Source organism: Caretta caretta, chromosome 8 (genome assembly GCF_965140235.1).
Source record: "Caretta caretta isolate rCarCar2 chromosome 8, rCarCar1.hap1, whole genome shotgun sequence".
NCBI classification, from domain to species: Eukaryota; Metazoa; Chordata; order Testudines; family Cheloniidae; genus Caretta; species Caretta caretta.
Window position 1 is genome coordinate 96,290,527 of NC_134213.1, and position 17,250 is coordinate 96,307,776.

A 17,250-nucleotide genomic window follows, 5' to 3' on the forward strand; every position below is an offset into this window, starting at 1 on the left:
AAGGACTAGATCCGTCATCCCCTTTTATTTGCTTCCCCTCCACATTTAAGTTTTCCTGTTTGTTTTCCCCCTTTTTTGTCATGTTAAGATACAGAACTTATCAACCATATGTCCCATAGTCTGAACACACTCATATACATAACCCTGTTCTATGGGGACAGAACTGCTGTACCTGACAAGGTTATTGGTTCATCTAGTTTAGCGTCCTCCCCTTGGCCCCAGTTCAGCAAAACACTTCAGCAGATGAGAGTAATCCCACCCCTCACCACCAAAGCACTACTAGCATGTGCTAAACTTCAAGAGCAAGTCCCCTGGTTTCAATGGCACACACTTAACCGTTCTGCTGAATTGGTGTCGTAGGATTGGGATGCGGGCAGTCTCGCCTAGTGGTTAGACCAGGAGTCTGCTCTGAGGTTGGCACTCATGCTCTTGAGCCACTACAGACGGCTTGACAAGCACACTCCTGCATTAGCCAGGAAATGGACTGGACCTTTTAATAGCAGGAACACATCTGCTAGCTAGTTTTTACCAATGCTGTTCCTACATATTCTCTTTATAGGTCACGTTTCCTCTGTTAATACTTGATCAGATGAAATTCCTGGAGCAGAGGCTGTACTCTTAGCTCTCTGAAAAGGGACAGGCTAAAATATAATAGAGGTATCCTGTCCACAACAACTTCCATCCAGACAGTTTGAGCTCTTATAACCTCATCAGATGGGCAGAGAGGAGAGGGAGCTGGGGGGGGGGGGGGGAAGATCCCACAGAATGGGGGACCCCATGACTCATTTGAAGACAAGCCATGGAGATAGTACCATGGTGGTGTCCCATCGATGTTCAGACCAAGCACTGAACAGATCACTATTGAGGTACCTGGGAACAGAAATCTGTGACAAGGTTACATCCTTTATTCAGGGATGTTCTCTAGTCTCTATAGAGAAACGAGGGGGTACATCAGCTGATTTCATGGCCAACAGGAAGGCGGGCAAGTTCTATGGAGAATGGAGGTGAGTGAAAGAAAACAAGAGTCAGGCAGTGCACAAAAAACGTGGTTTGGATCAGAACTGGCCTGGCCTACCTTACAAGCAGCCCTGAAGCTCCGAGCTAGCCCAGTGGATGCCAGTGTTGCCGGATGTCCAGTTGAAAGGGGCCCAGTACACAGTGTCCGATCGCATGTACTGACTGGACACCAAAAGTCCAGCTACCACAGGTCAGGGGGCAAAGGGAGGAGGGGCTGGGTCGTCAACCCCCCTGTTCAACTGAGGGCACCTCCTACCTGCATCTCGTGGGCAGGCAGGCTCCTGTCCTAGCCCTGAGCAGAGGAAGCCCAGCTGGTTGGGGGAAGGGATCGAGCGAGGAGGAAGGGGGAGGGGAGAGAGCAGTGAGTGATGGGGGCAGGGCCTCGGGGAAAGAAGTGGGGTGGGGGGGAGATTCCGGCTCTCCTGCTGTAGCGTCTAGTTTTCAGAAATTAGCAAGTTGGCAGCCTTAGGGCGTAGCTCCTGGTGAGCGGCCAAACTCCGCGGTGCAGCTCCGCTTACCAGAAAGACAGGCTGTGGTGTCAATCCACTTCAGCAGCTGCCCGATGCTCAGCTCGCCGCGGTGGTTTGTGTGGCACGGCAGCACCAGCTGGCTCATCTGCACCTCGGTGGGATTGCGATACCGCTCCTTGCTCTCCATGCCCAGCGCTGGATCGGCCAGGTCCCCAGCGGGCAGTGCAGACCCTGAGCCCTATTGGGGAGAACACACTGGAACTCAGCTCCTGGGGCCGGCTGCAGCCTGCCCCACGCCACAGCCCCACACAGGTGTGCAAAGGGGCAGGAAGGGCTCATGGCCACCTCAGGCAAGGTGCTTTGGAGAGAGGGACTCTCCCACACCCCGTTGATAGAAGCAGCGTCTGCTTGCCCCTTAAGGCTCAGGGCTGGAAAGGCCCCATGCCATCAGCTTGCAAGGCTTGGGGCTAAGAAATAGCCCCCTACTGTAAAGCATTTGGGGGAGCCACAGCAGGAACGCATGCAACAGTCCAGGTTAAAAAAATATTTTTTTTAAAAAGCAAGATTCCCTTTTCCCATTAGCCTCGGGGGAGGAGAGAACCACACACTTTGCTCAGCTAGAATGCAAAGATAGGGAGTGTCAAAGGAGGCCCAGGGTGGTAAGCCCTCAATTCCCCAGCGACACTGAAATTTCATGGAACTGAGCATCTAACTCGTTAAAATCTCTCCCAAAGCATGGCTGTTATTAGAAGAACGCCTGTGTAAAAGTGGCACCTTCTTACATGTGTATCACTTACCTGACTGGCAAAAAAGCCGTTTCTCCTTTCTGGTTAGCACAGCAGAACCAGCCCAGATAGGGAGGGTGGGCAGCATTCGGTTCTGCCTTGGGCATCATTATTTATCATCTATACAACACCAAGAAAGGGGCCACTTGGTGCTCAGCCCCAAAGAGCTCGCAGCCAGGGTGGGCAGAATTGCCAGCCAAGTTCCAAATGAATCTTCACTCCTGGAGATGGGGCTAAGCCAGGCCACAACCTGGGTCTGGACCCATACTGCCCCAAAGTTTGGGGTGCAGTGGTGACTGGGGAGGTTTTGGTTCTGGCTCACCTCTTGCTACCAGGCAGGAATTGGAAACAGTGCTGGGCAGAAAATACTCTCTTCTTTCTCCCTTGGAAAATCTCAACAATGAAAACCAAAATATTTTGATTCAAATGACACCTTATGGCTGCTGTAGTCCCATGGTAGGCCAGGGCCAGGGGCTCCTGACAAACTTCCTCCCCTCACCAAGAGCAGAGAAAGTAGTGCATTGTGGAAGGTATAGTCCAGCCGGAGAGTTTAATCCCACGAAAGAGAATGGGAGGATAAGGCAGATGGGACTACAACTCCCATGAGGCACCACAATGCCATTTTTAAACCAAAATATTTCAGTTACCAGCCAAAATATTTCAGTTTTCAGTATAGCATGAAATATAAATTCTCCACAGAAAGCCAACACTTTTCAAAAGAAAAAAAATCATTTATTCAAAGACCCAATTTTCTGTTAAAAACAGTTTAGATGGAAAATTTTCCACCAGCCTGCTTTTAAATCAGAAAGAGCACAGCATGGTTTTCAGATCACGGCCTGTTTGCAGGGCTGGCCACTCCAGTACTCTCTGAACACTATCAGATCAAATACAGACCCCACGTTGCCATGCCCATCTACAGTCAGACTGATAGGAACAGCAACAACTCCTGCAGTAGTTTATTCCACATACTATGTGCCATATTTGAGCCTTGGGCTCTTTGAAACAGGATACATTCCACATCTTTAATAAATAAGAGAGAAAATAGCAACACACTAATCTACTTCTCAGAACTCAGTGTTTTACTAGCCAGATTATCATAGAATCATAGAATATAAGGGTTGGAAGGGACCCCAGAAGGTCATCTAGTCCAACCCCCTGCTCAAAGCAGGACCAATTCCCAGTTAAATCATCCCAGCCAGGGCTTTGTCAAGCCTGACCTTAAAAACCTCTAAGGAAGGAGATTCTACCACCTCCCTAGGTAACGCATTCCAGTGTTTCACCACCCTCTTAGTGAAAAAGTTTTTCCTAATATCCAACCTAAACCTCCCCCACTGCAACTTGAGACCATTACTCCTCGTTCTGTCATCTGCTACCATTGAGAACAGTCTAGAGCCATCCTCTTTGGAACCCCCTTTCAGGTAGTTGAAAGCAGCTATCAAATCCCCCCTCATTCTTCTCTTCTGCAGGCTAAACAATCCCAGCTCCCTCAGCCTCTCCTCATAAGTCATGTGTTCCAGACCCCTAATCATTTTTGTTGCCCTTATCCATAGATCTGGACCTGTCTACTTCTCCATTTGTCCGGCTGCTTTGGCTTTATGCAAATTGAACATCTCTGACTCATGAAGCCAAATTTGTTCCTGAGTGCAACTCCAAGTAAAGGGACACTAACCTAAAAAATAAATAAAAAGTTTAGAGAGTGAGGGGGCGGGGAGGGGGGAGAAGCATATTTATTTTAGTTTGCTTTGTGGATGCACAGTAGTTTGTACCTATCCAGTTTCATAGCTTCCCCTGTAAAGTCAGTTTCCCCTGTTTCAGGGTAGCAGCCATGTTAGTCTGTATTCGCAAAAAGAAAAGGAGTATTTGTGGCACCTTAGAAACTAACCAATTTATTTGAGCATGAGCTTTCATGAGCTAGCTGTAGCTCACAAGTACTCCTTTTCTTTTCCCCCTGTTTGAGAGTCTTTTACAAAGCAACAGGGGAGTCACCAAAAAACAAACAAACAATCTAAAAAAATGGAAACTGTTATTGTAAAACCACAAACAAACAGCCAGGGAAAAGTAATTTTTTAAACTGACTGGACAACCGCGCTTTGTCCTTTTAGATCAGTGAAGTTACAGCAGGGATGAACTTGACCTCTGATGAGTAACTGACCAGACACCCGTCTAGATTTTGTTCCTCAACTTTCTTCTTCTTTCTGAGCGAGCAGCATCTCTTTATACAAAGTCCGTCTGCAGCAGCTTCTCTTTCATACGGTCTGCAAGCAACATCTAAATGGTTTTGTTTTCAAAATTAAGCCTTTGCTGTTGAAATGTCCCTGTCCTTTTGGGCTTGGCACAGCTGAACACAGCGCAGTCTCTCAAAGCAGCTTTATCCTCCTTCCTGCTTGTCTAATAGGAGAGCTCTGTTTCCATAGCTACTGTTATACGACGTTCCAGAAATGGTTCAATTCTCAGGTTAGAGATTACAATGTGTGTCAAGTACATTTGTATTAAAATATCACACCGTCATCCATGAACTGGATTCCAGGTCCTCCACTAGCCACAGAGCACTGTAGGATCGCTGCATTCCGTGGAATTCACAGGCCAGAAGTGTTACATGCCAGGAGGAGCTCCGTTTTCATTAACTCTTGCGGAGTCTTTTTAAAATCAAACCTGCTAGTCCATTTTGTGACTTCCCAACCGCCCCATGCTGGCAATGTGCCAGAAGACTATTTTTAGAAGTCAGCCTTGAAGTTACAAACCAGCCAATGGTGGTTCAAGATCTGCGATGGAGAGTAAGCAGTATGTGTCTCTGCAGAGACTCCTCCTTTTGATGGGCTCTTTGTTTTGCTAGACCTATAGGAAATAAACTGATGGTACCTATTGGTTTAAGAATGAATTTCCTCATCCCACACTAACTCTCACACTGATATAGCACTGGCCTGTCCAGGTATATTATGGAGAAGTTATGCCTTTGGTATTGGCTACAGCCAGAAGTATGACACAAAGCTAGGACCAATGGCCTGCTCCTGCTTGACAACGCCTCTGTTCCTGACATCTATGCAATCCACAATCACATGGCATTATCTGTTGTGCCAGAAGAGAAGAATACCTCTGATTAAATTACAGCATGCTGCACAGGACAAGGTTTATGAGTAGCCACAGAGCCCCGGCAGTCTGCAGGATTATTCCAATGGTGAGCAGAGAAGCTGGATGCCATTGCAACAGAAAATACAATATCATCTCAGTGGCCACACTATTTATTAAGCATTTTTATGACCTTTAGCGACCGGCAGAATGGAAGCTCAAACCAGACTCCCAGGTTCAAAACCCCAAACTTCAGTTCACATTCCCCCAGCCCTTGAGTCCCATTGGTCATTCTGTACTCCTGGCACGCAGCCAGTGCCAAAAGCAAAAAGTTCCACCAAAAAAAAAAAAAGCGCCACGAGACAGGTCGTTCTTGCTTTATTTCTGGTCCTTCTGAAGCAGGAAGCATTGGGAATCTCAACCAGCCGGGTCATGGGAGATTTCCAGACTCAAGAGCTTTTTGAAGAGAATCTAGGTCAGGCTTTTCAGACTCAGTTGCCTAAAGTTAGGTACAGGAATAAGTGGCCTGATGGTCAGCGATGCTGAGTACCTGCAGCACCCCTTTGAAATCACTGCAAGTCATTGGTGCTCAGAGCCTTTGGAAGAAGAACAAGAAAGAGTCAGGCCACTTATTCCAGTGCCTCACTTTATGCTCTTGAGCTTGAAAACTCTAACCCATGTATTTAAGTGCCTAAATATGGAGCCAGCTACTGAATGTTAGGCCCTCAACTTTGAAAATTCTGGCCACAAACTTTTGGGGGCTTCTGTGAACTGCTGCCTACAAGGTAAACTCAGCAGTTACCTTGGCTCTGCTTTGGTGAACAAAACATTTATACAGATTGAAGTTTGCTACTTGATCATTTATAATCCTCTTGTTTTGGTTTGGATGGACTCAGCCTTAGACTTGTATGGAGAAAGCTATTCTTTAGGCAAGTCATACCCTGGAATGTATTTGCAACATACAGATTTTCAAAATGACTGCCCCATAGGGTGACTAGATGTCCCGATTTTCTAGGGACAGTCACGATTTTTGGGTCTTTTTCTTATATAGGCTCCTATTACCCCCCACCCCGTCCCGATTTTTCACACTTGCTGTCTGGTCACCCTACTGCCCCATCCTAAAACTATCTAGCGTCTGGGCTTCAACCCCTCCCCCTAAAAGACTCAGATATTTACACTTACAAATAAGATCTCCCTCTCCTCCACATCTCCCAAAAGATAATTTTGCTTTTTGGGCCCTAACAGATCAACATAGCTCCATTTGAACCTAGTCTTCTGGTGGTTGGATTTTTGTACCTCACAGCTCCTGCAAACCTTGAGCTGGCCTTTCCTTGAACGCCAGCAGGTTTGTCCCTTACAGCGGAAAGCGAAGATGTACACAGAACACAGCCTCTTTCATTTAAAGAATGAAGTTGATAACCTGGAAGCCTACAAGATGCAAGACACACACACAAAAGAGAGCGAGGGAGACACACACACACACACACAAGACCAATGGGATTCAGATTTAGAACATGCCACCATGCGTGCAAGTGAATTGGGGAAAGACAGCAGCAGCTGATTTCAGGGGCAGGCAGTTTGTTTCTGCCTGGAAGGGACATAACAAGTCTCTCCCATCACTGCACTAACTAGGCTACTGCGCACAGCCATCACCATGCCCTGCTTGAGCGAATGCATGTGACTTTTCTGACTCCTGCCGCTGCGCGCTTTCTCCACCAGTGCAGCAGAAGGTACAAGAGAAAAGAGCCCACTGAAGGTGTACCGGGGAAAGCAGGAAGAGAGCAGAAGAAGGGTAGTAGTGTGGGAACAAGAGAACAGCACATAAGTGGGGCATAGCTCTTCCCCCTACTTCCTGGCTCACTGAATATATCCCCGAATGCACCACTCAGGTGACATGGCTTGCAGTGAGACTTCTGGTTATTGAATTGCCACATTCTGCCTACGTGTGTGTGTGTGTATGGGTGTGTACACACACACACATATATATAGGCAGAATGTGGCAATATCTAAACGTATGCGTCACACTTCCCTCATTTTACCCACCATACTATTCTTACCCCTAAAGTATTTCATAACTCAGGACTACTACATTTTCAGAGGTTTATCTGGTCCAACCCTCAAATACTTTCTGCTAATGGTCCCGGTGCTTGAGAGACAGACAGATTAGAGCAGTGGTTTTCAAACTTTTTGTATTGGGGACTCCTTTCCACACAGCAAGCCTCTGAGTCTGACGCCCCCCTTATAAATTAAAAAGGGGGGGGTTAATTTAATGGGGGCTCAGAGCTGTCAGCTGCATGGAGCTGAAGCTCATGACCCCCATGTAACAACCTTGTAACCCCCGAGAGGTCACGACCCCCCATTTGAGAACCCCTGGATTAGAGGGATACATACGCTCTCAACTGGAAAATCCTCAAAAATAAACCCTCTCTCTAAAATAATGGTGCCCTCCTCCCCAAATAGGGAGACTGCTGGGGCTGAGTCAGTCTCTCTCTCTCTCTCACACACAAATTAAATCCAAGGTCTGATTAAGTCTTGTTGTGCAGCTAGTAGCTGAAGGAGTCAAAAGAGAAGCAATGATCCATGAAACTTCCATGCTCGTCACCAATCTTGTATCAGTGTCACCATGAGCTTGCTGCAATAGCCAGGCTGCTCTGTGGTCTAGGGCAGTACTTCTCAAGCAATCTGATGTGGGGGACTGGCAATTTTTCCCCCCCAATGTGTGCGCAGACCGGCAGCCGATGGCTCACGGACCGGCACTGGTCCGCCACTTTGAGCAGCACTGGTCTAGGGAGAACAATTCCTCCAAAAGAACGTGCCATGCCCCTGAAAAACTCCAAGTGCAGGATTCACCAGAATTCCCTGGGACTAGGAATGAGGCTTTTGCTCACTGGAAGGAGCTTCACTCATTACAGAGTACTCCTATCTGCATATATGTAAATTAGTTACTAGATAACATGCTGGGAAATAGTGCTCAAGAACACAGCATTATTCCTTGGATTTGTAGGACCAAGGCAACTTAGTGTGCACTGCAAATATCTTACTTGGGCTGCTCTTCACACCAGTTGATAACAGTTACCTAGCACAAGCCATCACGCTCCAAAATTATGTATCACCAAAAGAGCGCTTATAGAAATTAGAGTACAGGCTTGTTTGCTCTGTGCTCACATCTGTTATCCTGGTGATCAACTTTGGATCAGACCCTGCCTTTCATGGAAAGAGTCCCAACTGATTTTAGTGGGCATTGGATCAAGTCCAGTACAAATTACTGACCACTCAATCTGAAAGCCAGTCACACCATATTCAGAGTGTAGTACCCCATTACTGAACACGTGAGAGTTGCTGGCTTTTCTGGGCATCAGGGTAGCACCACTGGCTCTAGTGACAGGATGGCCAAGGAAAACACCCTCATCCTAGTTTACGCTAGGAGTTATGTTTTATATGGGATTTACTGAGGGATAGTGAACGTGGAACACCCACCTCAAGGGCCTCTTTTCAGAGTAGAGCTACACTATAGCACACTGAGATTTGCAGCAGAAGGCAATGTGCAAATGGTGATCAATGTAAAATCCTAGCACATCTTCTCAGCAAAGGTAATTTCTGCTAACTGGCAGGCCAGTAAAGTTCCATTGTGATTGAAGTTCGCTGCCACGAAAATACACAAGATATTCATTCTACCCTTGCCATGGCGTTGTGGAAAAAACCAGCAAAGAACATTTCTGCTGTAGATCTGTAAACTCGATCGCAATTCTTACCCCAATGATCATCGTGGGCTGCCACACCGCTAAGAGAAGAAGCGGGGCACCACACAGATTGTTGCGTGAATGGCAAGAAAGCCTGGGATGAGCTGTTTCCCTAAAGCAGTGGTTCCTAAACTGGGGTTCATGAACCCCTGGGAGTTCGCGAAATGTTACAGGGGGTTCTCAGGGGAAAATTCCCTAATGGCGGACAGAGCTGTCCCTAGGGACCTGGGGCAGCATGGGGCCAGCAGCCCGGAGCCCCTGGACTTCCAAGAGCTAATCAGATCAAAACAAGCATATCTAGCACAATGAGGAGATTTAAACTTCAAGACTCCTCATAAGAAATGGAAAGGGAGGTGGATTTTTTTTTGCCATTTTTAAAATTAAATAGGCTGCTAGTGTTGTTTTTAAATTATTATGACGATCAAGTTTAAGTTTTGTTGTAACGTGCGTTGTTTGCCTGGACTGCTCAAGACCTGACTGCTTGTGTAGGAGGAACTCCGAGTTGGCTTCTTAAATACCTTCCTGCTGTTTCACATCTGATACTCCTTGGTGAAACATAGGAGCCCTTATAACAGGGTTATTCAAAGTGATACAAGGTACAAAAGTGAGATCTTGGAAGAGTGTTGCCATTTTCATAATGTAATAAAAATACTGTAATGGTAAATAATAATTAATTATAAATAGTGTGTAATAAGCATGTCATAAAAACAAATTTTATATTTCCAAGATCACTGCTTTTATAATTTATACTCAGGTAAAGTAGAAAATCCCTGGAAGTATTCATTTTTAGGAGGTGGTTTGCGAGACTTGACCTTTCAGTGAAAGGGGTTCACAGGTTGTTAAAGTTTGGGAACCACTGCCCTAAAGAGATGGGAGAGGTTTGAAGGAAAGTATATAGCGAAGTTCAGATACATACCAGATAAACCAAGAAGTCGCTGGAGACTTGTCTGAAGCCCTGTCCTACAATACAATGTTTCTTGTGACCCAAAACGGCTTTCATGAGATGATCTTGGAAGGGATTTCAAGAAGCAGGTTGGTGCTGGAGGGATGCGTGGAGGGGGCTTGGCATGGCCGATACTCTGCCTTTGAACAGCCATTTTTTATTAACCCAACACCCCACCTTCACAGGCTTAAAGTGACCAGAAATCAGACCTTGAAAAACATTGTAGGACACAAAAAACATTTGGAATGGTGCGTAGGGCTTTAGGTTCACACTTTAGATTACTTATAGATTACTATTAAGCAATGGAGACACTGTCTCCCCCCGCACAGGTGGGGAATATGCTGCCTCCATACACATAATACTTAGTCCTGTACGGCCCCAGAGAATGAGAATCAAAAGGCTTGTGGTAAGATAGCACTCCACCACTAGAGTCAGCTGATCACCATATGACAGGGGTACTAACCCTTATTAGAGCAACAGGAGGCAACTGGGAAGTGAGCGATCTTCATTATATGAGGACTAGCTCCAGAGATTATATGAAAAAAAAAAATCCAGTGAGTAGCTTCTTTTAAGGCAAAGTGCTCTCTCTTAATGAGCCAAGGAACAAGGCAAAACTACCGGGTACAGATACAGTATTTACATTCAGCTGCACTTCCCTGGAGAGGTTTAGATTCTTCAGGCACAAGTGATGAGTCCATGGAGTTCTACAGCAACATTACTACAGCCCCACAGGGATGCGCACCTGAGGCAGCCTCTAGTTGGTGAGCCTTGGGTTGGGGGAATACAGAGTGGTCAGCTCATTTCCACATTCTTTCTTGTAGCTCCCAAATGACTGTCAGAAGCTGGCATTTAGAGCAGCATCTCGGAGACTGATCTCTGCCAGGGAAGGCATGAGCTACATCAGGGTGGTGGAGGGACTGGTAGGAGAGCTGTTTGTGATCTACGGACCAGTATAAAAAGTTGAGAGAGAGTCCCAAGTGAAAATAACCCAGCAAGAAAGAAGCAGCAGCAGCAGCCCCTGCTCATATATTTGAAAGAGACTAACAAACTACACTGCCGTTTTCTTTGGAGGAGAGGGTAGAAGAGATTCCTTGCAATCAGTGTTATAAGGTAACCTGTGAAAGATACATGAGCACTGAGCCAAGCCAAGCCATCTGTGGCAAGTGTTTCCACTAACTGGGTGTCCAGCATGTTTGGTTATAAAGGAATAAGGAATCTAAAAACCACATCACATATGAGAAAACTTGACCAAGCTCAGATCTTTATGTTCCAAGTAATAGCAGGACTTTCAGTGCAGAAGTCCCAGAATGATTGCATCCCAGGATATCCACAGCAAACTTTGGACCACATCCAACCCCCTCTTCCTGACTCCACATACCAAAACACTTTCGGCGTTAAGACTTGAGCTGCTGTTGTAACACACAAATAACTTGAGACCCCATTCAGGATTGGCATCCCATTGTGCTAGGAGCTCAGACTTGAAGGTAAACAGTCAGGTGGAAAGTTCCCCCCTCCAGATTTTTTTGGGGAGGGCGGGGGGGAAGGAGAGGAGGATTTAGTGCTTCTTTCTGGCCTTGATTTAGTTTTCTTTCAAGCAGCTTCTTCATTGAAGGGGTCTGAACTGCTTGCCCCACAATAGCTCCTTTGCTTTGGAGGAAAGGGCCAAGATTTTCAGAAGTGGACTAGTGATTTTGGGTGCCCAACTTGAGACAGAGGCCTGACTTTCGGAGCATGGGAGGCTCAGCACCTTCTGGGGAAGAAAAGCCAAAAAAACCCACACAAAAACACACACCTAGGGCTATCGAGCGATTACAAAAAAATTACAATTAATCGTACTGTTAAATAATAGAATACCATTTATTTAAATATTTTTGTATGTTTTCTACATTTTCAAATATATTGATATCAATTACAACACACAATATAAAGTGTACAGTGCTCACTTTATTTTTGATTATAAATATTTGCACCATAAAAAAAATTGTATTTCAATTCATCCAATACAAGTACTGTAGTCCAATCTCTTTATCGTGGAAGTGCAACTTACAAACGTAGAATTATGTGCAAAAAAACCTGCATTCAAAAAACAACAAACAAACAATGTAAAATTTTAGAGCCTGCACGTCCCCTCAGTCCTACTTCTTGTTCAGCCAATCGCTCAGACAAACAAGTTTGTTTACATTTGCAGGAGATAATGCTACCCGCTTCTTGTTTACAATGTCACCTGAAAGTGAGAACAGGCGTTCACATGGCACTGTTGTAGCCAGCGTCACAAGATACTGACATGCCAGATGCGCTTAAGATTCATATATCCCTTCATGCTTCCACCGCCATTCCAGGGGTCATGCATTCATGCTGATGATGGGTTCTGCTCGATAACGATCCAAAGCAGTGCAGACCTATGCATGTTCGTTTTCATCATTGGAGTCAGTTGCCAACAGCAGAAGGTTGATTTTCTTTTTTGGTGGTTCAAGGTCTGTAGTTTCTACATCAGAGTGTTGGTCTTTTAAAACTTCTGAAAGCATGCTCTATGCCTCGTCCATCTCAGATTTTGGAAGGCACTTCAGATTCTTAAACTTTGGGTCGAGTGATGTAGCTATCTTTAGAAATCTCACTTTGGTACCTTCTTTGCATTTTGTCAAATCTGCAGCGAAAGTGTTCTTAAAATGCACAATATGTGCTGGGTCATCATCCGAGACTTCTATAACATGAACTATGTCCTCTAGAATGGTGGCCAAAGCATGAAGGGGCATACGATGTTTAGCATATCTGGCATGCAAATACCTTGAAATGCTGGCTACAAAAGTGCCATTCAAATGCCTGCTCTCACTTTCTGGTGACAAGATAAACAAGAAGCGGGCAGCATTATCTCCTGAAAATCTAAACAGCCTTGTTTGTCTGAGCGATTGGCTGAACAAGAAGTAGGACTGTGTGGACTTGTAGGCTCTGAAGTTTAACATTGCTTTGTTTTTGAGTGCAGTTATGTAACAACAAAAATCTACATTTGTAAGTTGCCACTTTCACAACAAAGAGACTGCACTACAGTACTTGTATAAGGTGAATTGAAAAATACTATTTCTTTTGTTTATCATTTTCAGTGCAAATATTTGTAATCAAAATAATATACACTTGGATTTCAATTACAACACAGAATAAAATATATGTGAAAATGTAGGAAAACATCTAAAATATTTAATAAATTTCAGTTGGTATTCTATTGTTTAACAGTGCAATTAAAACTGTGATTAATTTTTTTGAGTTCATCATGCAAGTTAACTGCAATTAAATCAACAGCCCTAAAAAAAACAAAAAAAAAAACCACCCTTTTAAAGGGGCACTCTAAAACCACTAGTGTCTTCTGAAAGCCCTGGTTGGCATACTATGCAAACACTCGGGTAAATCCTGAAAAGCAAGGAGAGACCAAAACGAACAAGGCAATTTGGAGAGGGGTAAAGGCACTTCTAAGTTACCTACTCAATGTTTTAAAAAGCTGGCGGCTCAAGGAAGACGTGCAGAAAATGTACCTTTCCCTGCCTGGTTAGGATTAATTCTAACCAAGGTTTTGATCAGTTTTCAGAAGATAGGTTTTTGTTTACTTGCCCTTCAGGAAGGGAAAGATAATGACACTAATAAACGACTATTCAATCTGAACAATAAGAGCAAGAGAAGTGACAAGCAGTTAACTAGACAGGCGCTATAATTAAGACCATGCCAGTGGCGGGGGCTGATTCCCTCCCAGCCCCAGGAAGGTAGGAATCAGGAGCTACAGCAAAATGTCTAAGTACTGGAAATTAGGCTTTAAAAATAAAGTATACTTTTTAACATAACGAAGACAGAAACTTGTCATCCCTCAGTTGTCACATTAAATTGGCCTCGTTCACATTTATTTAGTCACACAGAAAGGAATTAAGGGATAGGTGCTTATTGCTCCAGTTTCCTACAAGGAATTTGTTAAAAGGTTTAATCTTTTAAAGAGAGACACAACACACGGTCTCCGCCTTTAATCGGTTCCATGCTCCCAAAATGAGCAGATCCAGCTGGAGAACGGGATCCTGCCCTACCCAGGGGTAGAGTGATGGACGGGGTGATCAGAAGAGGTAGAAGCTTCCAACAAAGCACACACTCAGACGTAGACAGTTCAGTAGCAGTCATTTTTAAAAAGGACTGCAATAGCACCAGAGACATTTAAAGCCACTGAAGAAAACACACTGCAAGAGGGATGGGTCCCCCGCCCACCATCTCCAAGTTCTAGCCTGGGCTGGTTCAGGCCAGCAATCCTGAGCATGTGCGAGATTGTTTTAATATTCACCGTACACACTGAGGAGTCACTGCACAGCTGCATGCCTGCAGGGATTGTTGTTCTTTTCTAACATGCCTTGGGTAGCATGCGGCGTGCTGGACTCTGGGTCGGCCGAGGCAGCATGCTTAGTCCTGGAAAAGGGCAGGAGAGAGAAGCACTGATGTTAGCTGTGCTAAGGGCATTGGTATCGAGGTCAGCTCATCTGGTCCTCGCAGCACCAACTCCCAGGGCTCAAATGTGAGTCCAGGCACCCAAAAATGGTCCAGCAACGAATGCGGTGAGCAGTGCTGCCCCAATGGATAGGTGGGGGGTGGCCTTTCCCTCTGCTTCCCCCCAAGGAACAGTGGGTTTGGTACCCAGGCCCCACAGATCTCAGGTATCTACCAGCACAGCTTCACACCTCCCTTGCAGGCAGAGGAGCCAGAGCTTCCATTTTACAGGGTCTCCCATAGTGAAGGAGGCCTATAGTGATGAGTTCACACAATCTAAGGCGCTGTTAATTCCTGAGCAGACCCCCCACAGGGCTGAGGAAAGTGGGTTACATTTCATAAGCACTTTAGTCACATCAGAGCCCAAGTCCCAATGGGACTTTGTGAGGAGCAGTGACAGGGCCCTAAGTTAACAGGACAGGTGGCTTCCTCACTCCGTTTCAGGCACTTGGCTGCACCAGCTTGGAGACAGGTTAGCCAAGAAACACCTGAGCAGAAACCACCCAGGCCTTCCAACAGTGACCAATGCCAGATGCTTCAGAGGGAATGAACAGAACAGGACAATCATCAAGTGATCCATCGCCCGTCATCAAGTCCCAGCTTCTGGCACTCAGAGGTTTAGGGACATCGCAGAACATGGGGTTGGATTCTGACCATCAGGGCTAATAGCCATTGATGGGCCTATCCTCCCCGAACATATCAAATTCCTTTTTTAAACTCTTTTATAGTTTTGGCTTTTGCAATGAGTTCCACAGGTTGATGGTGTGTTGTTGAAGTCTTGAAGTCTTTCCTTTTGTTTGCTTTAAACCTGCTGCCTACTAATTCCACTGGGTGACTCCTAGTTCTTGTGTTATGTGAAGAGGTAAATAACATTTCCTTATTCACTTTCTCTACACGAGTCATGATTCTGTAGATCTCTGTCATCCTGCTCCCCCGAAGCATCTCCTTTCTAAGGTGAACAGTCCAAGTCTTTTTAATCTCTCGCCCCCCAATCTGGAAGCGGTTCCATTTCCCTAATCATTTTTGTTGCCCTTCTCTGTACTTTTCCCAATTCTAACATTTTTTGAAAGGGGGCAACCAGAACTGCCTGCAGTATTCAGCCCTATAATAAAGTTGGCACCGGCTTTCACAGAGCCCCTGCCAAGTCCCAACCACAGATAAACTCCCCTAGCGGCAGTCAGCTACAGAGGGTTGGAAAAAGAAAAGGAGTACTTGTGGCAAAAAAAGGGAGGCAAAAAAAAAAGTGAGGCAAAACCAGGGGGTGCTAAACCCATAGGTAGGACAGTGCTGCCCCTGCCAGGAACAGCTGCCACAGGCTATTGCTCCACTTCCTCCTCTCAAAGCTCCGGGTCTGTCAGACTTTGGCACCAGCTGCGAAGCCACTAAATGGAAACAGCAGTTTCAGCTCATGAAACATCAGTAATTCCCAGGCCTGGTGTTTGTGTGACTGACTGAGCAGCCCCCTTTGTGTACAGCACTAAGCCAGGCTGCTCTGGGCGCAGCACAGAGACAAATCCAAGTTGCACCCATTGAGCTCTTCAAGGGTTTCCTACTGAACATGCCTCATTAAAACTGCAGGCCTTCCAGCAGCTCTGCACATTGCTGTTTAAGAACCTCTCCTAATAGGGGCTTGTAATTCAGTGTTGGGAGCTTGCCTGAAGCTCGCACACACAAGAGACCAGTGTTCGGAGTTAAATCTCTTCAGAAAGGATGTTCTGTTTTCCACTATTCTAGATAGAGACACTGGATTGACTCCAGAGGGGATGTATAATGTGGTGCAAGTTACACATTACTGAGTCTAAAAGAACCTGTGGCTTTCATCCTGAGGAACCAGAAAAGAGGGGGTGTAGCAGGAAAACATTTTCTCGTGCTCTGCTGCTGTTTAGGTAGCTTTCCCTCACCCAACACTTTAATGTAAGTTGGTATAACTTGCATACTGATGAAGGCATAAATAGGTTTAAGGGAGTATAACTGATCAAGAGTGATGCACGGGGTCACACCACCACTCAAATTTGACCCAGCCACCCTTCAGTCATAGTGAGCAGCAGTGCCAGGATGAGCAGCTGGTTCCAGTGGATCCACAGCATGGCCAGCCTCCCTGCAGGGAGTGGTCTGAATGGCTGTTATTCACATTAGAAGATAAGGGCCCAGTGCTGGGTCAATCCAGCCCTGCCGCCAGGTGCTGTCATATAATACGAACAATTAACGTCACAGGGTGATGGAGGAGATGAAGGACCCACAATTCAAGTCCTCACAGAGTGTCAATCAGATTACTTCTCCAGCAGTTGCAAATATTCTTAGTTATATCAACACTCCAGCAGGCACTGAGCAGATGGAGGTATTTGGGAAGTACTTATTGTCCGGTTATTCCAGCATTAAGTGGGGGAAGGGAAACTGAGGGGACAGGAGGTTCCACATTAAAGGAGAGGGAAAAAAAAAAGTCAGTCATGGCTTAGGAGTTTTCTGGTCAGTGGAAACCACAACAGGAGAACTGAACTATGCTATTATCATCTCAACAGCTGGGATGCACTCAGCTTTGACAGAATATTCCAGGGTGTCAAGAACTGCAAAGAAAGTGCCTAGGTTATGTACATTAATTTACACTCTGGAGACCCGGAAATATTAACAAGATGGAAGGGTATTTTTAGAATATTCGGCTATTGAAACTAAGCAAGGAAGTGTCTGTCCTCATTAAAATCTTCACTCTCACTCAACTGTCA

At 45.6% G+C, this 17,250-nt stretch overlaps 1 protein-coding gene across 5 annotated transcripts in view; it reads right to left on the reverse strand.

Annotated features, from left to right (window-relative positions):
• The window catches only part of ACOT11 (acyl-CoA thioesterase 11), an 88,273-nt gene that overhangs the window by 37,129 nt on the left and 33,894 nt on the right, over nt 1–17,250 (reverse strand). For 4 of the 5 annotated variants that reach the window (XM_048861677.2, XM_048861678.2, XM_048861674.2 and 1 more), the window contains one exon: nt 1,536–1,725. In XM_048861677.2, coding sequence (XP_048717634.1) covers nt 1,536–1,674 — 139 coding nt within the window. In that variant the 5' untranslated portion in view covers nt 1,675–1,725. Of the gene's footprint in view, nt 1–1,535; nt 1,726–4,424; nt 4,950–17,250 lie in introns of those variants that run through there. The other variant, XM_048861676.2, reaches the window with a different exon arrangement.